The sequence below is a fragment of the Amia ocellicauda genome, chromosome 1 (genome assembly GCF_036373705.1).
Source record: "Amia ocellicauda isolate fAmiCal2 chromosome 1, fAmiCal2.hap1, whole genome shotgun sequence".
NCBI lineage: Eukaryota > Metazoa > Chordata > Actinopteri > Amiiformes > Amiidae > Amia > Amia ocellicauda.
The window spans coordinates 20943157-20969392 of NC_089850.1; the positions used below are offsets into that span (position 1 = coordinate 20943157).

General features: G+C 39.6%; 1 protein-coding gene across 1 annotated transcript; it reads left to right on the top strand.

The window, feature by feature from the left end:
- On the top strand, positions 1–26234 carry LOC136758702 (spermatogenesis-associated protein 7 homolog). Its single transcript, XM_066713289.1, has 6 exons — positions 1–83; positions 5834–5837; positions 5902–5966; positions 9393–9470; positions 9816–9870; positions 25417–26234. The coding sequence occupies exons 1-6, from the start codon at positions 1–3 to the stop codon at positions 25549–25551; spliced, it is 420 nt and encodes a 139-aa protein (XP_066569386.1). The 3' UTR covers positions 25552–26234.
- Positions 26235–26236: the final 2 nt, after the last annotated feature.

The following is a 26236-nucleotide window of genomic DNA, read 5'->3' on the forward strand; positions in this document are numbered from 1 at the left end:
ATGAACCAGGGCAAGACCTCATTTCTGTCTGGCTACCGCTACTACGCACCCCCCCAGCAGAGACACACTACCCTGAGGGGAAGGTGAGTGGCTTCCCCACCCAGGCTGGCAGCAATACAATCCAGTGTTTTGGGAACTAACCATTTTGTAGGTTTAGTGTAATAAACACAGTTAAAAATATACACAAGAAATGTGAGTTTTGGCAAAGGACAATGAAGTCATAGTAAAGCATTGGAGTGATATATAGTTTTAGGAAACACACACCATGGAAAAGAAGGGCAAACTACACTCATGCTCAGCCCATGAAACCACTGTCAACTCACTGTGCAAACTTACTGTAGTAAACTTTCATAAACAAAGGCTGGGATTAAATCAAATACTCTGACCCACCCTGCTAATATTGAATTAGTTACCCAGTACTGATGGCATTTGATTGTTTTAGTTTTGTCTTGATTTTCCTGCTTGTTGGAAGGTGCTTGGCTCTCCTCCAGAAGGCATTTGAATAATCCCCTACGTCTCTGTTGTGTTTCTGCTTGCAAGCCCCTCCGCAGCACCAGCAGGGACACAGAGGAGCAGGCGGCCCCACAGACAGGTTGGTTTCTCTTGCTTATTTGCTGTAGAGAGGGAATAAATATCAGCGTAGGGAGAGGTGGAAACACTCTGAGAACACTCCAGTTCCCATGGGCAGGTCACAGGACTATGATGTTAATGGAGCCCATTTGTTGTTGAGGGAGAGCTGGGGCATAATATTAAGTTGCTTCAGGAATATCACAAGTTGCCCATCTATCTCACTTCCAAATATAGAGTATGCTTTCTCTCTAAAGTACTGAAAGATTGAAATGCCAGGCTGACACTGTAGGTAAGGAGTTGTAACCTAATGGAAACCAGAGTGCGATGCTTTCAGTGTGTTCTGATGTTGAATTCATTGTCTTGGTATCTTCGCATCAGTGTGCTTTTTATTACTTGCTAAAGTGTAGATAAGATCTTCTCAGTGACATACAAATATGCTATGGGAACAATCCACCCGGCATTCAAACTACATATCTCAGGGCTGTAGAGTGATATACACTACTGGTCAAAAGTTTTAGAACTCCTAAATGTTTCCAGTTTTAATTGAAATGTATACAGTTTCATGTCTCAATGTACTCTGAAATTAAAGCATAGAACAAATTAACAATTGGAGATCAAAGAAATCATGGAATCATTTTGTTTAACAAAATTTAACGCCTTAAGCTGACAAACCCCTCTGGTACCTGCATTCTAAAATGGGGGGTGGGGGAATACTTGGTCTGAGTAGGAATACAAAATCTCTGAAAATATTGACAATTGTGACATATTCTAGAACCAGACAGTCTACTTATTAAAACAAGACCATCAACGTGTTGGTAGAAGCAACACACACCCGTAGAGAGCTCAGAATGTCAAAATGGAAAATGGTTTACAGTGTACTAATACACAATGATTTTACATAACTGGATCTGAACTTCTCTGTGTTTGATAGAACATCAAGTAATATATACTGGATTAATCATTAGGTTGTTCTGAACAAAACAAGCCTATTTGCAAAAAAATCGGATCGAAACTGAGTGATCTGTGACCGTCTGAATGAGACCCCTTCCGAAGCAGACTGTGTGTTTACCCCCCGGGCTCTGAATGACGGCAGGCCACATGGAAACTGTAAATCGGATGTGTTTGAGACTGAAACACGCTGGTAGCCAAGAGAATAATCTTTCAAACGATGTGCGCATTGTAGGAATACAGTGTAACTTCTATGTACAGGAGCTGCGCATAACACTGCCAAATAATGCTTAAGAGGGTGTAGTAACTCAGTATATAACTCAGAAATGTACATTATGTTTCAGTGTTTGGTAACCTAAACTTTTTTTTACCTCTGGCAGTTTACCGCTTACCTTTTTACCATTTCAGGTTAGTCACTGGACTGCTTAAATTTCAATAAAAACTGGGAAAATGGGGGTGTTCTAAAACTTTTTCCTGGTACTGTACCTGTTCCACCACTTGGACGTATCTCGAGATGTGGAAGGCATAACACTATACTGTTTTTTTCTGAGTGTAACATCACTTGTAATGTGCTCATATATCATACCAGTTATGACAGCAACAGGGGAATGATAATTCAGCCCTAAAACTACTCAAAACATATTTGCGTTCCACTATGCCAGAAGAAGGCCGGGCGCACCTGTACATAAATAAGGACCTCAAACTAATGTATGGAGATATTATTGATGAATTCAGGAGTCACAGCAGGAGACTTGAATTCACCTAGAAAGTCCTACATCCGTGGCGGAAACAGTTTAATTCCAATGAAGATGCATATTTCTATCAGACGCACAAATCGAACATTGTGCATCCTCACCCGTTTCAATTCCAGAGCTCCACCAAAATAATAATAATAATTTTATTTATATAGGACTTATCAAGCACAAGGCACAAAGTGCTGCACAATCGATAAAAAAACAACAGCAGATTAAAACAAGGATATATAAGGCAATAAAAAGATAAAAAAGACAAGGTGACATCAGAAAGTAAAAAATGTAAAACAATAAAGGTAATGAAAATAGCAGAAGGACAGATGTAGTAGATCAGTGGTTTCAAACCTGTACTGGATTATCACCTACCCTGCTGGTTTTTGTTCCAATCGAGCTCTCAATTACATAATTTAACCCTTAATTGAAGTAATTTGATTACATTTTACTCTTTAAATTGTGTAACTGATAGAAAGTTGGTACCTTAATATTTTTTTATACAATTTTATATTTAACTTAATTAAAAGGCTCTGATTTAGGAAATTATTAAGGGTATTATTATTAACCCCAATTGAAGGTTCAATTAAGTAATTAAGAGCTCAGTTGGATCAAAAACCAGCAGGGTAGGTGGTACGCCAGGACAGGTTTGAGACCCACTGCAGTAGATAAAATAAAAAAAAAATACAAATACAATTATCTAACTGTTACATACATTTGGAAATGCAATGAGTTTAGAAATATACTTTATAGATCTCTTTGATTGACAAGCACTAGAAACCACATATAGTTTGCTTGCATAATGTCGATATGTGATTTCCCGCATGATTGTATCCCATTGTAATATATGTGATTGTGAAGCAAAGATATGTTTGAGTCAAAATCTGCCTGATTTAATGGATTTCAATTTTTTGACACCGAAATGACTCACAATCACGCATTTCAGGTCCAATTTCCACAATTTTATGGGGGAGTGCTCTTCTATACTCCACACCTGCTGGTTTGTCTGAAGAGAGACTGAGCCACACACATAGTCGTCATTAGTGGTGTTTCATCTTAGCGGTTTCAGTGATTCGTGTGAAATGTGTTGAACCACTGCAAATGATGTATATTATTGTTGTGCTGGCTGTAGAGATTTCTGCAAGCATTTCAGATGAGCTGTCTCTGTAGAATCCAGCTGTAGCTTGATCGTGCATGAAACATTAATGGCTCGTAATTACACCAACCCCTGCAATGATTTAGCAGAAATCCTGTCAGCAGGTCACTTGCGAGTGACTATTGAGATAAAATGTAAGTGCAGAGTTGATTTCCTGCTGCACTTACGTCATCTGCATCAATTTAAAGGTCGTGTAATTTTGGGGTAGAAACGTCTTCACTGCACTGACTGCTAAGAAAATGTGCACAAGTGTAGGGAACCCTTTCTGTAGCTACAGTGGAGTTTGATCACCATCATCAGCCAAGATGTTTCTACTTCCGCTTCTATCTAAAGCTTCTCTTTTCCATGTCATGCCTGCAAAGTTTATCATCACATTTTCGTTTGTTCTCGGATGCTTTCAATTATTATTATCTCATCTTGTTATTCCAAGCATACACATTCATAAGTGTTGATCAAATACTTTTCTATTTAGGCAAATGGGTAGGTTTCCTTTCAGCAGCATGATGTTTCTTCCCAATGCACTCCATCCCATTTTCAATCTTCTTTTGATTTCTAATATCCGTTGATCTACGTAAATTTTCTTAGGTTTCAAAAAGCTGTTAAATTTACTTTTGTTTTACTCAGGTTCATTTTCAGTCCAGGTTTCCTGATGGCATTTGGGAGTTCTTGAAATTGAATCTGTAGGTCTTCAGGTGTTTTTGCAAATATGACAATGTCATCAGCAAATCGTAAGATGTTCAAATGAGCTCCGTTTAATTTGAGAAAACTCATATTCTGTGCATCTTTCCAATTCTTCTTGTATGACTTGTATATGGACCATCATGTTATAGCCACTTCTGAATCCTGCTTGTTCTTTTGGCTGGGCAAATTCCAGTGTGTTTTGAAGGAGATGTGTTAATGTCTTGGAAATGCCTGTAGTTCTTCAGATCATCTTGGTCTCCTTCCTTGTGCAGGAGAGTGACACTTGCATTTAACTTTGAGACACTTTGTAAAAGGTTTTGTGAGAATCTCATCCATTTTCTTCTCCAGCTAATTTTAGGATCTCCACCGTCTCCAGGTGCTTTTCCATTTTTCATCTTCTTTATGGCATAGCCTGCTTCTTCTGGAATCACTTCTGGTATTTCACTTGTGTTCATTGAGACTTCTTAGTATATATTTTTCACATATACACTCACCTAAAGGATTATTAGGAACACCTGTTCAATTTCTCATTAATGCAATTATCTAACCAACCAATCACATGGCAGTTGCTTCAATGCATTTAGGGGTGTGGTCCTGGTCAAGACAATCTCCCGAACTCCAAACTGAATGTCTGAATGGGAAAGAAAGGTGATTTAAGCAATTTTGAGCGTGGCATGGTTGTTGGTGCCAGACGGGCCGGTCTGAGTATTTCACAATCTGCTCAGTTACTGGGATTTTCACACACAACCATTTCTAGGGTTTACAAAGAATGGTGTGAAAAGGGAAAAACATCCAGTATGCGGCAGTCCTGTGGGCGAAAATGCCTTGTTGATGCTAGAGGTCAGAGGAGAATGGGCCGACTGATTCAAGCTGATAGAAGAGCAACTTTGACTGAAATAACCACTCGTTACAACCGAGGTATGCAGCAAAGCATTTGTGAAGCCACAACACGTACAACCTTGAGGCGGATGGGCTACAACAGCAGAAGACCCCACCGGGTACCACTCATCTCCACTACAAATAGGAAAAAGAGGCTACAATTTGCACAAGCTCACCAAAATTGGACAGTTGAAGACTGGAAAAATGTTGCCTGGTCTGATGAGTCTCGATTTCTGTTGAGACATTCAGATGGTAGAGTCAGAATTTGGCGTAAACAGAATGAGAACATGGATCCATCATGCCTTGTTACCACTGTGCAGGCTGCTGGTGGTGGTGTAATGGTGTGGGGGATGTTTTCTTGGCACACTTTAGGCCCCTTAGTGCCAATTGGGCATCGTTTAAATGCCACGGCCTACCTGAGCATTGTTTCTGACCATGTCCATCCCTTTATGACCACCATGTACCCATCCTCTGATAGCTACTTCCAGCAGGATAATGCACCATGTCACAAAGGTCGAATCATTTCAAATTGGTTTCTTGAACATGACAATGAGTTCACTGTACTAAACTGGCCCCCACAGTCACCAGATCTCAACCCAATAGAGCATCTTTGGGATGTGGTGGAACGGGAGCTTCGTGCCCTGGATGTGTATCCCACAAATCTCCATCAACTGCAAGATGCTATCCTATCAATATGGGCCAACATTTCTAAAGAATGCTTTTAGCACCTTGTTGAATCAATGCCACGTAGAATTAAGGCAGTTCTGAAGGCGAAAGGGGGTCAAACACAGTATTAGTATGTTGTTCCTAATAATCCTTTAGGTGAGTGTATATGTGTATGTTTGTGTTTCTGTAGATTTGTAGGTTTCTGTAGGTTAATAAATAAAGACTGTGTGGTGACTAGTTGAAAATGTTCCTTTCCAGGGTAAGGAAGCCAAGCTGTTCAGGTCCCACACTTCCACTGATCTCTATGAAGAACTTCCAGCAAGGTATTTTTATTATTATTATTATTATTGCAATACTAAATAAAAATTGACGGATTAATTATTATTATTATTATCATTATTATTAATGGAGAACTTCTAAAGCTATGACAGTCTTCTGAACGCTGCTGAAAAAGGATGGAGAGTGGTGCGTATGAAAGTAGTGAGAGTCCAGCGGTTCAGAGTAGCGTTCCTGAGCCACGGGATCCCTGGTTTCTTCCATCCTGGGCCCTTGGCTGGTTTCCTGTCCTGTCCCTGTTCCCTGAGCTGCCTACACATTGAAGCCAGGTTTTCCTGTTATGAGCTCTTTACATGACCAGATTAACAACATTATATGACGTGATTATTTCCTTTTTTCTGTGGAAATCTCCTGTTCTGCAGGGTTCTTGAATTTTTTAACACATCTGCAAACCTTCTACTGGGTAGAGGAGTGTTACACACCTCACAGGTAATATAGTGAAAGTTGTTTAAAATTAAAGTGAAACGTCAGTGCAAATGGGAATCACATTACAGAAACCTAACCCAATCAATTACACATTATCTTTATGAATATCACAAAAAATAATTATTTACTGCTTTATACTGTTATTGACTTATTACTCCTTATTACTATATTTCTCTTACCATGGGCAACTTACATTGTTACAATATATCACATTATTGTTACATACAATTATCCATTATACAGCTGTTTCAAGGGTCCAACAGCAGTGTCCCTCACCTGGGATTGAAAACCATGACCCTCCACCCAGTCCAAAGCCCTGACCACTAATTCAAGTAGACCATAGTCGGAGGGGTTCATGGAGTGCAGATTGTTGTTGTACAGATGTTCAATACTTTTTTTTTTTTAGGTGTCTTTCCTGCATCACTTCCCCATTGTTTATTAATACCTATTGACTTGTTTCTGGCAGCTCTCTGTAGCTGAACCCACTGTGTAACACAAACCTCTGCCACACATTTTACAATATAGTAGAGAAACCTGTGCAGCCAACTTAATTATATTTTAGTTACTGTTGCAGTTTCCACAAAACAAATCAATAAATGCTGTGAACAGAAACACAGCATGCTATACCTCATAAATACAGGATGGTAAGTTTTTGATTCACTGGGTGTAGTGAAAAATGACGTGTATCACAATACTACATTGTTTTAGCCAGCACCTAAAACATTTTATCTGTCTGCGAATATTGTAATGTTTATAGTTATGTGACATTACACTGCTTATGAAATTGACAACTGTAGATATAGCTCAGTATTTTCTTGAATTGGAATCCCTTTGATTGTTTTGGAGCACAAGTCCTGATAGCTTGAAGATCATCACGTCACCAAGACGTTAGCAGCAGATCCTTTAAGTCCTGTAAGTTGCGAGGTGGGGCCTCCATGGATGGGACTTGTTTGTCCAGCACATCCCACAGATGCTCGATTGGATTGAGATCTGGGGAATTTGGAGGCCAAGTCAACACCTTGAACTCGTGATTCATCAGACCAGGCCACCTTCTTCCATTGCTCCGTGGTCCAGTTCTGATGCTCACGTGCCCATTGTAGACACTTTCGGCAGTGGACAGGGGTCAGCATGGGCACCCTGACTGGTCTGCGGCTACGCAGCCCCATACGCAACAAACTGCGATGCACTGTGTGTTCTGACACCTTTCTATCAGAACCAACATTCACTTTTTCAGCAATTTGAGCTACAGTAGCTCGTCTGTTGGATCGGACCACACGGGCCAGCCTTCGCTCCCCACGTGCATCAATGAGCCTTGGCTGCCCATGACCCTGTCACCGGTTCTCCGCTTTTCCTTCCTTGGACCACTTTTGATAGGTACTGACCACTGCAGACCGGGAACACCCCACAAGAGCTGCAGTTTTGGAGATGCTCTGACCCAGTCATCTAGCCATCACAATTTGGCCCTTGTCAAAGTCACTCAGATCCTTACGCTGCCCATTTTTCCTGCTTCTAACACATCAACTTTGAGGACAAAATGTTCACTTGTTGCCTAATATATCCCACCCACTGACAGGTGCCATGATAACGAGATTATCAGTGTTATGTTAATAATTTTATGGCTGATTGGTGTATAATATACTATAGACACACTACTGGTCAAAAGTTTTAGAACAACTCAATTTTTCCTGTTTGTATTGACATTTACGTAGTTTAAGGTCTCAGTATACTCTGAAATTAAAGCATAGAACAAATAAACAATTGGAGAAATCATGGAATCATTTTGTTTAACAAAATGTAACCCCTTGAGACTCTGAGCTTTCTAAGGATGTGGATTCGCTGATGTGAAACAAAATATGTTTTAAAACCCCAAAATGGTGGGTGGGGGGATACTTGGTCTGAGTAGGAATACAAAATCTCAGAACATATTGACAATTATGACATATTCTGGAACCAGACAGTCTACTGATCAAAACAAGACCATCCACATTTTGGTAGAAGCAACAGAATGCCCGTAGAGAGCTCAAAATATCAAGATGGAAAACTCTGTTTACAGTGTACCAATACACAATGATTTTACATAACTGGATCCAAACTTCTCTGTTTGATCACGTCACAATGCGTTTTGCCACTACTTTTATTAAACAAAAGTCTGGTCTAAATACAGGATAAGTGAGAGAGCGGCTGCCTTATTTGGGCCAGCACCTCATGGGGGTGAAGATGCTGTAGTGCATGGGTTCTTTCAAGTTACATATATATATATATATATATATATATATATATATATATATATATTGAATTTAATTTAATATATTCAATGTATGAAACTTTGATCTATATATATATATATATATTGTTTCAATATATAAATATACAACTTCAATATTCATTATATACATATATATAATATTGTTATGTATTATATAATACATTTATACACATACACGCATTATAATTTGCATCAGTATGAAATCCCAGACTATAATTATACTGGAATTGGTGATCTTGAACATAAACCATCACCCAACATATTTGAAGCTAGCATTATAATTGGACATGTACTCGTTGTGTGGTTGTTTCTATCGGAATGCTAGAACCCTTACTGTAACAATCAGCCATTCTGCCTCAGTCGTCTGCGGACTGCTTATATTCAGCCAGCCTCACGTTTCCATGACAACCAATGTACTGTTGAATACTTTAGTTCCATCATCTATAAGAACCATATGTATGTAGAATTATATAGAATATAATAATAATATATATATATATATATATATGCATGTATATATAAGAAAATAAAATGTATATATATATATACACATTCATATATATTAATTATTAACTTCACATTGAAGTTGGGAACATTCTCTACACAAGTATACAAGTGTCTGCTAATTACCTTAACTAATAATAATAAATAATACTCCGTTACAGTGCTCTGGGATAGTGCACTTGACAGCATTGCTCAAATAACTTGATGATTTTTGCAGGGAAGAAGAGCTGAGGTACCTTCAGTTCCTCGAAGATGTGACCACTGACATTCTGCTGAATGGATTCTACTCCAACAAGTAAGAATGCAAAAGGAAAATAAAAAAGGATATTCATGCCTTAGGCAGTCGTGACATTGCAGTTACCTTTTCGTAAGGCTTTGACAGTACGGACTTGTTTGATGTCTGCTGTGACAGCTTCCCCGATTGTGACTGAAAGCAGGTGAGTGTTGTAGGAGTACAGAGGTCTGTTCAGAGCAGCCGCTGTTCAGCTCCTGAAACTGGGGCCATTGCACTGATCAGTAACACTTGCCTTCTACCTAGGGAACCTGCAGTGAGCTGTGTACAGATTATTTATATTCTTTCTTTTGTTTATCTGACTGTGTCTCCAGATCATTTTCCCATGATTCCTCTCTTTTCTCTAAGGAAGTTGGAGTCTGTTTTCCAAAGGCACATGACCAGCAGGTGTGACCTCAGTGAGGTTAGTGTGTAAAAGTCGTGATCTTAAATTGAACACGTTCACACATTCAGTCACAGACGTTCACGTCACAGTTACTTCAATTATTTCAAGCGATGAAGAATCAAAACAATTCTCTCACTATAAAGTCATCTTCTTTTTCACACTTTTCAGCAGTCAGGTCCACATCCTTCTCTCTGAGTGGTGTGTCGTATTGAAACGTCACATGACATCAGAATTATACGCCAGCCTGTCGTCAGGTCAATTTCACACTGTCGCAGCGCAGTTTCACAGCATCAGTTCTAGGGAGTGTTTATTTCATTTTAATGTGTTAACATTTTAATACAGAGAGAGATTTCCAAACTCCAAAACTCCCAAAAGTACCACTCAGAGTCCTCAGGTTATTTCTTCAACAGGACCTGAGAGATGCAGAAACACGAAGCAGTTTTCTGTTCTCTGCAGGCCCTGACCGCTTCTGTCTTGAACGTTGTTTTTGAATGTTGTGGTTTATAGTGCAAGTCAAAAGTATTGTATAGCTTGCATTAATATTAAAATGTATGTTTTTTTTATTATTCTAATCTTTTACCACTGGTTTACCATTAACTATTCCTATTTTCTTAATGGCTCCTTTTCGGGAAAACACAACAGCTGCATCAAATATATTAGTATATAACTATATGCTATATAGTATGGTATTAAGTGCTGTAGGGGCTGCCGTAACATTAACAGTGTCAAACATACCATAATTGCAATCTGTTTTTAAACATAATTCATTTTAAAGCACAGTACTCTGTGTGCTGGTGATATTTATCCACAGTATTCATCAACACACGCTGTCGTATTGACAGAGAGCCGGCAGGATACATTAAGACTGTTACTGTTTTTGCGTGTCTAGCATCTAGTTTGACATCAAGATGTCCAATACCCTGAAGCAATCACAGGGAGCACTTATGCATTCTGATTGATCTGTGTGCGGTGCAGGGCTCCTCCGTGCAGCGAGTGTTTGTCTGCTCAGTCACTGTGTCACAGAACCACCTGTTTCTGAGCAGAACGCATGGTTTGCAAATTTGCTACAAGGGTTTCAATGGCATGTCCTGATGTGGCCATTCACAGGCTTACAGCACCACACAATTCATGTTTAATGTACGATGGCACTGGAATGGATTTTGCTGCTCCTGTTCTGTTTGAGGATCCAGCTGGATTAATTACAGCCTGTGCAGCGAACATACAGACATTCAGAGTAACAGAGTAGCTGTAATGTATTATAGTCATGTATTTAAGTCATTTCAAGGCTCGTGTAACATCTTTTTAGAGTCCTGAGCTGAAAATTGCTATACTGTGTGGCCCAGAAAACAGCAAAAAATTATGTATTAATTAATCCATTCAAACTCTTACAAATGTGCAATTAATTATAACAACACATCAGTGCTCTACAATCATTGGAGTCTAATAAAGATCTACAGTATTGAGTCTTGGGTTGGAAAAAATAAAATGTATATTTAATTACAAGTCAATTCCTTTCAATTATTCATCAAAAGGTGGTATCATTTTGAGAAAAAACATCCAAAGAATCAAAGGGTTCTCCTCTGTTGTTCTGCATGGGCAAAATCAAAATGTCTGTGTTAGTGATTGATCAGTTTTGGTTTTGTCAAATCCTGCAGGCCTATGCTCAATGTACAAGACACACACAACTATAGAGATACGTGTAAACTTTCATACTATCTTTTGCAAAGTCACTGATTCACTGAGTGTTGCACAATACAGCAATAATCAAAGCCAATTTCAGTTAGTGAGATTTCACCACATGCAAAAACATATTTGCTGATGTGTGTTTGTCTTTTACATTTTGTTTTTGTTAGATACATCTTTTTTATTTGATTACCAAGTTTACCCAAGTGAATTATTCATAATAATAATTCTCTCACAAATCAAGGAGCACTGTAAATATTATGGATGAAGTTTGGCACTCATAAAATGGTTTGGTTCATTAAGTGTTTTCTTCATGTTTTTTTTTTTTTAAGTACATATTTTTTTCTAGTCTGCACCTGCCCCTTTAGCCCTTGAGATATTGACAACATGACTAATGAAAAGTCCATTTGCAGGAGATGCATACTTAACAATGAATTGTAGATTTAAAGCAATAAACATAAAATTCTGTGTTCCCAGAAAAACAATTTGTACAAGAAAACATCCTATTTATCTAAAGTGGTGTTGCTGAGTGATTTGTGGCCTTTTCAGATAAAGGACTCAGTCTAAAGAACTTCTGAAAAATATCCCACAATATATATATATATATATACACTCACCTAAAGGATTATTAGGAACACCTGTTCAATTCTCATTAATGCAATTATCTAACCAACCAATCACATGGCAGTTGCTTCAATGCATTTAGGGGTGTGGTCCTGGTCAAGACAATCTCCTGAACTCCAAACTGAATGTCTGAATGGGAAAGAAAGGTGATTTAAGCAATTTTGAGCGTGGCATGGTTGTTGGTGCCAGACGGGCCGGTCTGAGTATTTCACAATCTGCTCAGTTACTGGGATTTTCACACACAACCATTTCTAGGGTTTACAAAGAATGGTGTGAAAAGGGAAAAACATCCAGTATGCGGCAGTCCTGTGGGCGAAAATGCCTTGTTGATGCTAGAGGTCAGAGGAGAATGGGCCGACTGATTCAAGCTGACAGAAGAGCAACTTTGACTGAAATAACCACTCGTTACAACCGAGGTATGCAGCAAAGCATTTGTGAAGCCACAACACGTACAACCTTGAGGCGGATGGGCTACAACAGCAGAAGACCCCACCGGGTACCACTCATCTCCACTACAAATAGGAAAAAGAGGCTACAATTTGCACAAGCTCACCAAAATTGGACAGTTGAAGACTGGAAAAATGTTGCCTGGTCTGATGAGTCTCGATTTCTGTTGAGACATTCAGATGGTAGAGTCAGAATTTGGCTTAAACAGAATGAGAACATGGATCCATCATGCCTTGTTACCACTGTGCAGGCTGGTGGTGGTGGTGTAATGGTGTGGGGGATGTTTTCTTGGCACACTTTAGGCCCCTTAGTGCCAATTGGGCATCGTTTAAATGCCACGGCCTACCTGAGCATTGTTTCTGACCATGTCCATCCCTTTATGACCACCATGTACCCATCCTCTGATGGCTATTCCCAGCAGGATAATGCACCATGTCACAAAGGTCGAATCATTTCAAATTGGTTTCTTGAACATGACAATGAGTTCACTGTACTAAACTGGCCCCCACAGTCACCAGATCTCAACCCAATAGAGCATCTTTGGGATGTGGTGGAACGGGAGCTTCGTGCCCTGGATGTGCATCCCACAAATCTCCATCAACTGCAAGATGCTATCCTATCAATATGGGCCAACATTTCTAAAGAATGCTTTCAGCACCTTGTTGAATCAATGCCACGTAGAATTAAGGCAGTTCTGAAGGCGAAAGGGGGTCAAACACAGTATTAGTATGGTGTTCCTAATAATCCTTTAGGTGAGTGTATATATATATATATATATATATATATATATAATTCTTACCGATATAAGTACAATACACTGCTTACTCCAGTTTTCGTAAATGTGTTTATGAAAGGGATCACCTAACGTATTTTTTGCTTGTACTTTGAGTGATAAGTTGTCAACTTTGATCACAGGGTATATAACTGAAAGAACCGAGTGAAGCAGCCAGTCCACCCCTTTACACCAGATCAGAAATTGCATATACATTATTTTTATTTTTAAGCAATAGGAAAATCAGCATTGAATAACAAAACAGATTATCAGTGGAGACAAGCATGTTCCACTATGCTGACTGCTGGGTTTGATTCCCAAGAGTGACACTGCTGTTGTGCCCTGAAGCAACTGCTCTAGTAAAATAATGAGGATAATATTAAAAAAAAAAAAAGTTTTGGATCCACAGTGTTTCCAGCTCTGGTTTTTGAGGAACCCTGTGTTCTCTGGTTTTCAGTCCAGCTAAACTCTGTATTGAGCCCTTAAATCGTTAATTGAGCTATTTTCCTAATTAGCTTAATTGGCGTCATGTTGTTGCCAAGACACTGAGTGAATAAAATTCCATTCAGTCAGTAAATTAAGTGTTGTTCTTTCAAACCTAACTGAGCAATTATCATTTAATAGTGCACAGATATGGGTGGTAATTAAATAGTAACAACTGCTTTTAATTCTGTACAGACTGGGTTTGCCTATTTCCAGACTCCCTGTCCCCAAGACCACTCACCTCAATGAGGGGGAACCCAGCGCTGGGCACAGGGTTAATGCAGTTTTCTAATGGAGAGTTATCTCATTAAATGCTTGATGATTTGTAGTCTTACCAAGCAAGTAGTTCAACTTAAGAGTGACTAGCCCAATTGATCAAGAGCTCAGTTGAAGGAGTATCTGAAGACATTGGGGGACCTCAGGAGCAGGACTGGGAAGGAATTCACTTTTTAAAATTAATGAATTATGTGAATTGACTGACTGACACACTGACTGAGTCTTTTTCACTCAAGTTAATAGTACTTGGGTAATGAATCTCTTGTAAAGGACATGTATGGTACATAATTTCCACGTATGATCTAGAACAGATAATGGAATGGGGAAAAGGCTCTTGAAACCTGCCCTAACAGAGGACAAGCTCCCAGCTGTCCCTGTGTGACTTCTCTGTGGGCTACACTAATACTGTAGTTCTGGGGCCAGTTGCACAAAAGGTCTTAAATGCTTTTAAGACAATTTTTTAGGTCTTAGACTTACATTTAAGCCCAAAATAAATAGGCCTGTTGCACAAAAAAAATTAAAATCAGTTTGGTCTTAAATTGAAGTCATTTTTTAAGCCTACCCTACACCAGGCTTAAATGGGGAAAATGTGTCTCTTGTTATAGAAACTGACATGAAACCAACATGGCAGCACATATGCCAGGTAATGTAGATTTTTTTATATGAAAGGGCATTCATACAAAGTAATGGAAGTTTAACTAATAATAGTTGCAACTAATTTGACACTGAAATGTTTAATTTAATGAATAAAAACTGTATTAATACTTTAGGTGAACTATTACAAATCTATTATCTAGTATCTATTATAAAGAATGACAACTGTATTTACAACCAACAACTCTTAATAAATTACAATAATAATTTTCTCCTTCCCCATTTAACTCGAATCTTGCCATTTATAACTAACATTTTGATTTCTAGATCAAGTTTTTCCCTCTACAACTAAAGATTTCCCTTCTGTAGTTCCAACAATCCAACGTAAAGGTCCTCTCTTTGAACCTAGTTTTTATGTTTTTAGTTTGAATGGGGCAGACATCTTCAGAATCGTATTATTAGTATTATTAAATATGTAAATGTCCTGTTGTTATGTAGTCGGTGAAACAGCTGTGAAATAAGCAATATATATCAATAATTGTAACTATACAAATAGACATACGTTAAAATGAGTATTTGTATTAAACACCACTCCCAAACAATATGCATATTATGTGATGCATTTATATAATTTTAATACAACAAGTTTTTCAACTATTATATCAGATGATGCTCAGTGAGGTTTGCACAAGCTGTCCGGTAACTAGAGGGTTAGAAATGTACTGAACAAAAGCAGGACGTGTCCCCCCTCAGCGGCTTATTAAACGTATTGAGTGTCAGTGAGTTGTATGTGTAAAAATCACTCGTTGAACTCGTAAAAATGTAGTATACACTTATTTGATTGTACTGTATTTAAACATAAAGAAGTGCTTTTAAAAACTAAGCCATTTTGTTTTTTTCATTCTTCACAAGAATAATAAGTGCAGACTTTGCTGCTTTGCAACATCAGGTGAGCCAGGGCTGACGTCAGACCCGCGGGGTGGTGTTGTGCAGCGTCTATCGTCAGGTCTTACGTAAGTCAAATTTCACAGGACTTAGACTAAGGCTAAGACTTAAAATAAGACCTTTTTAGTGCAAGCGGCCCCTACTGTTTTGCTATAGCACAGGATGTTGTGCCCAAGTCAATATATTATAATCTGCAAACCCAAACCAACCAATGAACATTAAATGAACACAACTCAATCCTAACAAACCCTCAGAGACTGATACACCAAAGTTATATTCATAAGTTAATTTGGGATTCTGAGTTTTTACCTTTCACCTCAATTTACTGCTAAAGTAAACCAGTGACAGGTTTAACACGTGCTACAGTGTAAATCGTAATGGGTGCTGAAGAGAGCACACAATACTGCAATACTTTTTCAGTACTGTTGCTGATGATCTTGCACGTTATTTATGTAAAGGAATTCTGGTCCTCTTGGTATAATTCAGTGCTTCATATCTGTCTAAATTGAAAGCCATGTATTGTCTCCTTAAATCTTAGCCTCAATTGTGGCATCCTGACTTATCCAGTCAGAGCGTGGCTGACCGTGATTGGTGTTCTCTATTAATAGAAATTCTTAGTTTTTCTTCGCACTGGAACGATACTGAATAAAGTCCCCCGTGGTGTTGCTTGACAGTTTAAAAAAGCAGTTTTCGAGACTAAAACCATTATATAGGATTCATAATAATCATCAAGAAGTTTAGTGCAGGAAAGTGTTTGAGTACCTTAGGAGTCTGACTCATTGCTGAAACTTTAGTCTCAGATGCTCTTCACGTCAGTTTAGTTACAAGAGCCAGATTTTCATACAGAGCTGAGTGTACCGGGGTACTGGGCACTGAGTTACCCCAGCTCCCAATTGGCAGGCTACTATGTCACCCCCTCCAGAATCAACTTTTCTGAGATGGTGTCCTGTCACTGGCCTGACCCGGCCCAGCCCTGCTTAGCTCCTGAGACCAGAAAAGATGTGCAGGCTGTTCCCTCAACAGTAGCGGAGATGGGCTGGTACCTGCCGTCCACTCACCTGCGCTCACCTGTGATCTTCCCCACACTGTCCCCTTGTCGGAGGCAGGGATTGATGCTGTGAGGCTCCTCCCAGCGCCTGTGTGCCGTGTGGTGACGGCTCTTCAGCCCTGACGTAGGGTTCTGGTTCAAAAGGAAGATGCTGCAGAAGCCCCAGGGAGGCAATTCTGAACATCACAGAAAAAGCAACTAATTAGTCAGTGGGGTATAATTACACCGTTTCGGTCCCTGTCTCCACTGGGACTCCATTCCTGCACTTCTGAATGTGAGATGTGTGTGTCTCTGGAGTCTTACACCCACCGTTTCCCACATGCGTCATGCTGAGGTCTTGAGTTGTGTACCAACACACTGTGGCTGCTCAACACACTGAGCCCCAGTGCAGCTCATTTTAGTGCTCACCCTTGCAAAAGCCCCATGTCTACCAACTGGGATGCACTATGTTAAGTATTGCTCAGTGTAGAAAGTCCGTTTTTTGCAATGAGGCAGCTCTGATCCTCAAGGCCCTGTGAGGGAATTCACTTACGAGAACCCTACCCTCCTTCAGATATTACTGTGCAACACAACCGTTTTAAGATAATGCCTGAAAACAGTTTGGCTGTAAAACTTAAGATTTAACATGACATTTTTAAAATATTACAATGTACTTAAAAGATACCTTTGGTTCTTTGATATCCTTAGTTGGATATCTCCACATTATTTAAATAATTCACTTTAAGGTATCTATCACAATTTAAAGATGTTTCTAATACCAGTTTGTCTTGCCATTTGGGAACATGTAAGATGGGAGAGCCTGCTGTTTAGCACACAAACCTTAATGTCTGAAACATTCTTTGTTCAATTTTGTAGCCCAATATAACTTTTTTCATCAGACTAGTAGGAATCCTAACTCACCGACAGCAAGATACAGCTGAAATATTACTGCAAAATGTAAACCATTTAACTTCTGTAGAAGAGTATGCATATATTTTTACCTCACCATATATTTTCAACCAATAGAATAAATCTATGGATTACAGACTTACAAATTATAAATATTTACATTCAGTATATTTTAAGGGTCATATTCTGGCATATGAAAAACATTTGGATCTTCCATATATTAAAAATATACACTTGTTCCATATGTGACAATATGACAAAAAAACACTTAACATGTAACACTGAATGCCACCTCACAGGCAACATGACCTTAGGGAAGAACCTAAAACAGAAGACTGTGAGACGGCAGCTACTGCCTTGCTGTAAACACCGCAGTCACACCGAAATCATTCACAGTACAGTACCTGCTTCTGTTCAGTTTCAGCTGTCTTGATGCAGATTCATTTTTTATAGCTTGTCTGTTTGCTTATCTAAGGATTCCTATGGGTGCTTAAAGTCAGGGTAATAATTCTCTTAGCCCTTTAATTCACCTGAGCATCTATTCCTTATTTTAAGAGGCAAGTATGTGTGGTTCGTTCTTTCTCATTCATTCCCTGAGCTAAAATATGCATGGTGTTGCATAATTGAGTTTTCATTTTTCTCCTGTGAGTGAACTTATTTAAAGTGCAACAGAAAATGTCACATTAATCAGCCAGTTATTTTATGCATGCATGTATGGTTATTTATTTACTTATTTATTTGTATAGTAATTAATTTGATCTCAAAGCTAAGATCTATATATGTATATGTACAGTGCCGATCAGAAGTATTCACCCCTCTTGGGCCTTTTCACATTTTTACTCATTCAGATTGAATTTCTTTCCCTTTGATTTAAACAACCTACTCCACCATTTCCATGTGGGACAAATGGGGGTAAAAAAACAAATCAATGAAAAATTAAAACCTGAAAAGTTTTCATTAAATATGTATTCACCCTCTTTGCTATGACAATCCTAAAGAAGTTCGGGCGAAACTAATTGCCTTCAGAACTCACACAAATAGCTGAATGGAGTCCATCTGTGTACAATAAAGTGGTTCACATGATTTCAGATTAAACGCACCTGTAAAGTCCCACTGTTGGGTAGTACTTTCCCAACAACTCCAGGATAAAGTGGAAAGGGGTATAAAAAGATTTAAAAGGCATTGAATATCAGTCAAGGGCATTGGTTGGAGAAGCCATTCCTCGTGTGGCCCAATCAAACCCTAGACTAGAACCCGATTGAGAATCTGTAGTAAGACTTGAAGATTACTGTCCAGCAATCCTATCCAACTTGACAGAACTTGAACAGTTTTGCCAAGAAGAATGGGTGAATTTTGCACAATCCAGATGTGCAGACCTGTTAGAGACTTACCCCCAAAAGACTGTAATTGCTGCCAAAGGTGGTTCCACAAGTATTGACCCAGGTGGACAAATACTTATTTTTTCAATACAAATTCTCTTGCCTCTTCAAAGTGTTGAGTAGGTTGTGTATAGGTAAAATACAACCATTTAAATGCATCAAAATTTCAAGTTATAACACAACAAAATGGGAAAAAGTCCAAGGGGGTTGAATACTACTTATAGGCACTGTATATAGTATATGTGTGTGTTCTGCCCTCGTGGTCGCAGTGTCCTGTACTGAAAGCGTTAAAGTCTTTCTCAAGGTTGTATCCCTGCCTTCCCCACAGTTCAGAAACCCCAGTGAGTCTGACGGTGTGTTTAGACTTGCTAATCACTCGCTGCCCAGAGTCTTCCTGACCTATTGCAGGGAGCTCAGCCATAGGATGAAGAGGCCTTGCATTTTGATTGAACGTCTCTCACACATGGGTGATTTATAGTGTTCCTCTCTGTTATTCTTTGATTATCTAGGAAGTACAGATTGACTTCCACTCATCAGAACTACATTATCTATCATTCATCACTTTTTGTTAATCACAGTGACTTGGCTTATTTTTCTAACTAATACATTTGACCTGTCAAGTTCTTTGATCTTATTTAAAGAAACACACACAAGCAGCTTAGCATTTCCGTTGCCTGCAGCATGTTGCCGTTTTCAGTTTTCCACAAGTGTGCTGCTTTGTATAATTGGTGCGTTTCTTATTCCAAGGACACAAACTCAAGATTAAGCTCCTGCATCCATTATCGTGCACTGTAATATGGAGAAGTGCGAGATGAATGGTGATGAATAGATGCAAGAATCTCTGTATATAAGCAGAGATTGTAGCCTGTTTCCCGGGCACTTCAGTCTGCCCATTCTCTAAACGTCATTTCAAACAAAGGTGCCAATCTAGCCAAACAAAATGTAAGCATGGAAAATAACTTTGTTTTTCTGCCCTAACACCATATCAAAAAACATATTGTTAGAAAAAGGTGACTCTTCCTCTGCGGCAGAAAGCTTTATAATCACCTGTTCTTTCTTATATGCAGCCATTTGCATTATAGTGACCTCAGAAGCCACAATGGTTGTCAAATGAGTTGATGGGTGCTTTGTGCCTCTGCTGTACATTTTCTTCTTAAATGTGTGTTGGCTGTGCTGTGGGTGCTGACTATATATCTGAGCTATATATTTTACTGAAATGCTTTTATCAAGGGTGTGAAGCCACCTTCTTCAAGAGGGCCACATAAAGGGCTGAGGGCTGCCTGACACGGACTGATTTAGCATTTGCTTTGGAGTAATATGAAAGTGAACGGCACTGCCGCGTGAACCAGATTTGACTGTTTCCAGGCTGAAGTTCTGCGTTGCCACGTAGAAGCAATTACTCCTGACTTTCTGCGTTTTTGTATTTTATTTCTTTATTTGCTTTTGTTAGGCAATCACTTTTTCCCCACGTGATCTGCGTTCAAGAAATAAATGAAAAAAATATACTTATGAACTGCTGTGCAAAGGTTATAGTAAGGGATGGAGGTGGGGGGGTTAAGAAACTGTACAATACAACACAACACAGGGGTTGAGAAAAGAGCTCCTGTTGGCTGGCATGTAAATGATCCAGTCCCGCAATCCCCAGTCTGGAATGGTCCTTTATTTCCTCCGATTGAGAACAGACCTGCTGCGGTTTCTCGGACCCCCTGGTGCTTCAGAGTGCAGTGGAGAGTCAGACTGCTCTCCAGGCTCCAGTACAGCAGCACCGCAATTTGCAGTTCAAGAGGCACTAAAGTGAAAGCATTTTAAATATTCATTTGTTTCAACTTGTGGTGGAAATTGCCAGTGCAAATGAGTGGTGATTTATTTATTTATTAAAAAAATATATACCAACAGACTCTAAAAATAGCCAGGCAAGCTGAGGGCTGGAGGACAGTGAAGCATGATGATACTGAACATCTAAGACCATCCATTTGGAAAACCGTGAGGCCTTCATTTTATTTAAACAGCCACATATTATTTTGCTGTGAAGCGGGTCGAGGCAGGTGGGTAGCGGGCAGTCAGATAGAAGAGAGCTTATCGCTGTGGGTCAGGTTGAGGCTGCTGTCAGCACCACATGACCTTGTCTGGAGCTTGCTTTCCTGCAGTGCACTCTGTGCCCATTCACTGCTTACAATGTGTTCTCCTTATTGCCAGGATATGCTCAGAAATGAACTGGTACTTTCCGAGTAAGAACCACACTTCTAGAAGGCCTAAACACAGAAAACCTGAAAAGCAGGAAGAGTGCGAACAAATTTGGGCATAATAATAATAAATAATTAAAACTAATAAGTAATAATAAGGAATAACATCATCATTCTCTAACTAGGGAGATGAGTGTGCTGTCTGTGCCTCAGTGTGCACATGCTTCAAGTGACGGGATGGGTGGGTTTGTACAAAATAAATAAATAAACAAACTTCCATAGCGTGTTCTGAAACCTTGCTGTAATGGAATCTGTCTATGAAAATCACGACGATAATTAAAATGTAATAAAAGCAAAACTTTAAATAAGCATTTCATTCAAAACAAGCAGCAGTGTGAGAGAACTGCAGTTATTATTCTTTATCGATATATATTTATACACTGCCCATGTTAAAATTCATTAAGATACGAAAGTAAGAATTATGCAACCTGGTAACTAAGGACAAGCAGTCTGTCCTGGCAGGTGTACAGGTGTGCAGAACCTCAAAGTAAACTGAATGGATTGACCATTCAGCTCTGAATCGCTGTCACACGCCACCGCTAACTGGCAAATCATGCTCCTGTGCAGGAAGAGAAGACCATTTTTCAGCAAAGGCCAGCATTAACTACATACAGAAATGCCTGCCTATTGGCCTGCCTGCATACAGACACACTTCTAAAGTTGTTCTCACTCCCTTAATTTGAACAGTTATTGAAAATTGTTTATTAAACTACTTGTTTTATCAATATGTTCTCAGTTCGGAGAGAGAAACTGCAGAGTCCAGCTGATTGAATGAGTGGAGACGGGCTCTTGAAAGCCCAGTGTGGTGTTTAACAGCTCTATAATAAATCAAACAAGTAGAGAGTTTTAGCCTTTAGCAAGACAATACTATACAACAGAAACACCACAACAAATAAAAATAAAAACTGTTTTTAATCCTACAGCAGTTCTGCTAGTGCAACACAAGTCCAGGTACAACATGTTCAAAGATTATTATTCCTTTTCTATAAATAGTGATATAGATGAGACAATCCAATTACCTAAAGTGTTTCGGAGAACTCCCTGGTGATTATAGCAGGAAACCTCAGGTTCAGAACAGCCCTCAGGCCAAAGCCTCCCCCAGGAAGCTGTTGAGCTCTTTTCTTGGTACGACTCCATTTCTACCTTCTTCCAGAGCCTCCTCCTCCAGGAACCGGACAGAGATGGAGACCTCTCTGGTCCCAGGAGTGGCCAGATGTCCACATACCTCCTGTTCAATGTACCTTCAAAGCGGCGCTAATGCCACCACCTCTGCACAGGCATCTTGCGTGCATCTCCAGGGACGCCTCTCCTGCCAGACACTTCTCATTTGTTAGAATACATCAGAACTGTGGAAACCCGAATCTGAACTTGCCAACATGTTCCCCCCCAGAAAAAAAAACATTAAACTATCCAAGCAAGAGAAGACTGTTAGATCTGAATGCAGTTTCAGACTTTTCCCATCAATGATTTGCAATTTTATTAACTATAAAATAATGTTGTTTCCATTCAGAAGAGGTCTTCATGATTTTTATATATATATATATATATATATATATATATATATATATATATATATACACACACACACACACACACACACTACTGTTCAAAAGTTTGGGGTCACTTAGAAATGTCCTTGTTTTCAAAAGAAAAGAAAATTGTCTGTCCATTATAACATTAAATTGATCAGAAATACAGTGCAGACATTGTTAATGTTGTAAATGACTATTATAGCTGGAAACGGCTGATTTATAATGGAATATCTATATAGGCGTACAGAAGCCCATTATCAGCAACCATCAGTCCTGTACTCCAGTGGAATCAATGGCAAGTGTTATGGACAGACGAATCTAAGTTTGAGGTGTTCGGATCACAAAGAACATCATTCGTGAGACACAGACAAAATGAAAAGATGCTGGAGGAGTGCTTGATGCCATCTGTCAAGCATGGTGGAGGCAATGTGATGGTCTGGGGGTGCTTTGGTGGTGGTAAAGTGGGAGATTTGTACAGGGTAAAAGGGATCTTGAAGAAGGAAGGCCATCACTCCATTTTGCAACGCCATGCCATACCCTGTGGACGGCTCTTGATTGGAGCCAATTTCCTCCTACAACAGGACAATGACCCAAAGCACAGCTCCAAACTATGCAAGAACTATTTAGGGAAGAAGCAGTCAGCTGGTATTCTGTCTATAATGGAGTGGCCAGCAGTCACCGCATCTCAACCCTATTGAGCTGTTGTGGGGGAAGCTTGACCATATGGTACACAATTATTATTTCAATTAAAAATCATTATTTCTAATCTTGTCAATGACTATATTTTCTATTCAAACTCATTTCATGTATGTTTTCATGGACAACAAGGACATTTCTAAGTGACCCCAAACTTTTGAACGATCAATATATATACACTCACCTAAAGGATTATTAGGAACACCATACTAATACTGTGTTTGACCCCCTTTCACCTTCAGAACTGCCTTAATTCTATGTGGCATTGATTCAACAAGGTGCTGAAAGCATTCTTTAGAAATGTTGGCCCATATTGATAGGATAGCATCTTGCAGTTGATGGAGATTTGTGGGATGCACATCCAGGGCACGAAGCTCCCGTTCCACCACATCCCAAAGATGCTCTATTGGGTTGAGATCTGGTGACTGTGGGGGACAGTTTAGTACAGTGAACTCATTGTCATGTTCAAGAAACCAATTTGAAATGATTCGACCTTTGTGACATGGTGCATTATCCTGCTGGAAGTAGCCATCAGAGGATGGGTACATGGTGGTCATAAAGGGATGGACATGGTCAGAAACAATGCTCAGGTAGGCCGTGGCATTTAAACGATGCCCAATTGGCACTAAGGGGCCTAAAGTGTGCCAAGAAAACATCCCCCACACCATTACACCACCACCACCAGCCTGCACAGTGGTAACAAGGCATGATGGATCCATGTTCTCATTCTGTTTACGCCAAATTCTGACTCTACCATCTGAATGTCTCAACAGAAATCGAGACTCATCAGACCAGGCAACATTTTTCCAGTCTTCAACTGTCCAATTTTGGTGAGCTTGTGCAAATTGTAGCCTCTTTTTCCTATTTGTAGTGGAGATGAGTGGTACCCAGTGGGGTCTTCTGCTGTTGTAGTCCATCCGCCTCAAGGTTGTACGTGTTGTGGCTTCACAAATGCTTTGCTGCATACCTCGGTTGTAACGAGTGCTTATTTCAGTCAAAGTTGCTCTTCTATCAGCTTGAATCAGTCGGCCCATTCTCCTCTGACCTCTAGCATCAACAAGGCATTTTCGCCCACAGGACTGCCGCATACTGGATGTTTTTCCCTTTTCACACCATTCTTTGTAAACCCTAGAAATGGTTGTGCGTGAAAATCCCAGTAACTGAGCAGATTGTGAAATACTCAGACCGGCCCGTCTGGCACCAACAACCATGCCACGCTCAAAATTGCTTAAATCACCTTTCTTTCCCATTCAGACATTCAGTTTGGAGTTCAGGAGATTGTCTTGACCAGGACCACACCCCTAAATGCATTGAAGCAACTGCCATGTGATTGGTTGGTTAGATAATTGCATTAATGAGAAATTGAACAGGTGTTCCTAATAATCCTTTAGGTGAGTGTATATATATATATATATATATATATATATATATATATATATGTTATGTGTATATATGTTATGTGTATATATCATTTGACTATTCTCCATCCTGTCAATATCATGTTCCATTGTGTATGACATTGTTTTTTAAGATTCAACTTCCCCACTGAGACCGGTTTGTTTTTGAAGTGTTCTTGTTACGCCAAACTTGTGAGTCACTACAAATTTTCCCAGAACTAAATGAATACCAGCAAGTAATTGCATTCTTCCCTAATCAGGAGTTTCATCAGCTTTTCATTCACTCTGTCTCAGCCCGGAGGATTCAGTGTTTTTTCCTGAGTAGTAAGTTAATTCTGCCTGGTTGAACCACTTTGCTTTTTGCCCTCATCCGGTCAGTAAATTGGGGATTAACTGAGTTAGGTTTACATGGAACACTTATCTGAAAATGGGCAGGTTTCACAGAAACGGCTGCAGTGTCTTCTAGTTCTGGTCCACCTCAGCTCCCTCGATTGTAGTCCGACTGCAGCCCTCCAGGACCAGGGCTCCCCCCAGCTGTGATTTATTTTCTGTTGCAGGTGAAGATGAGGACGATACTCGAGGACGTGCGGAGACACTTGAACGGCGGTAGCCGTGAACTGGACTTCTCCATCTGTTACACCGGAGAGCTGCACGCCGGCATCCTCCTGTCCCCCCACAGCCCCGCGCTCTGAAACACCCTAAGGGAGCCAAAGCCACGAGCCCAGCCCCGCAACTGGTGTCATTTAGCGTTTATTCCAGTGAATACAAACCCAACACTGCAAAATATGCATTTATATAGATAAACTCAGACAGCATTCAGGTTTGGGGCAGAACAAGACAATCTGGGTGGTAAATTACCAATTAGGTAAGGAAATGATTCAATTTTTTTCCAAAGAATTTAAGTTTTCAGCAGAGGAGGGAAAACTAATTGTCCTACTGTTGTCTCCAGTTGTGTAATTGCAGTGATTTTTGCACAGGAGCTGGTAATTTGTGTGGCCAATAGGATGGTGCATCAGTGATGAATCCATGCATCATGAGTAAGTGTTTATGTATTCATTAACAACTGATCAATGGGAGACACTGCATCCTGAAACGTCGCTCCTCAAGCAAACGTCACACAAGGAAGTCGAAAATGCATGTAAAGTCCGTATGCTATTCTGCAATGTTTGCCCAAGGAAACTATAAAAGCAAAATAAACCAATTTGCATTACATGAAATATTCAGAGTGCCACGAAGCCTCCTGCAAAGTCTTCTGTTCTGAAAATGCTTTGAGGCGTGGGGCGCTGCGGAGAGGATTTACCCGGCGCTTAAACAACTCACAGCATTTGCATCATTTCCTGTTATGTTAATAACAGTGCTGCACAGGTTAATTGATTA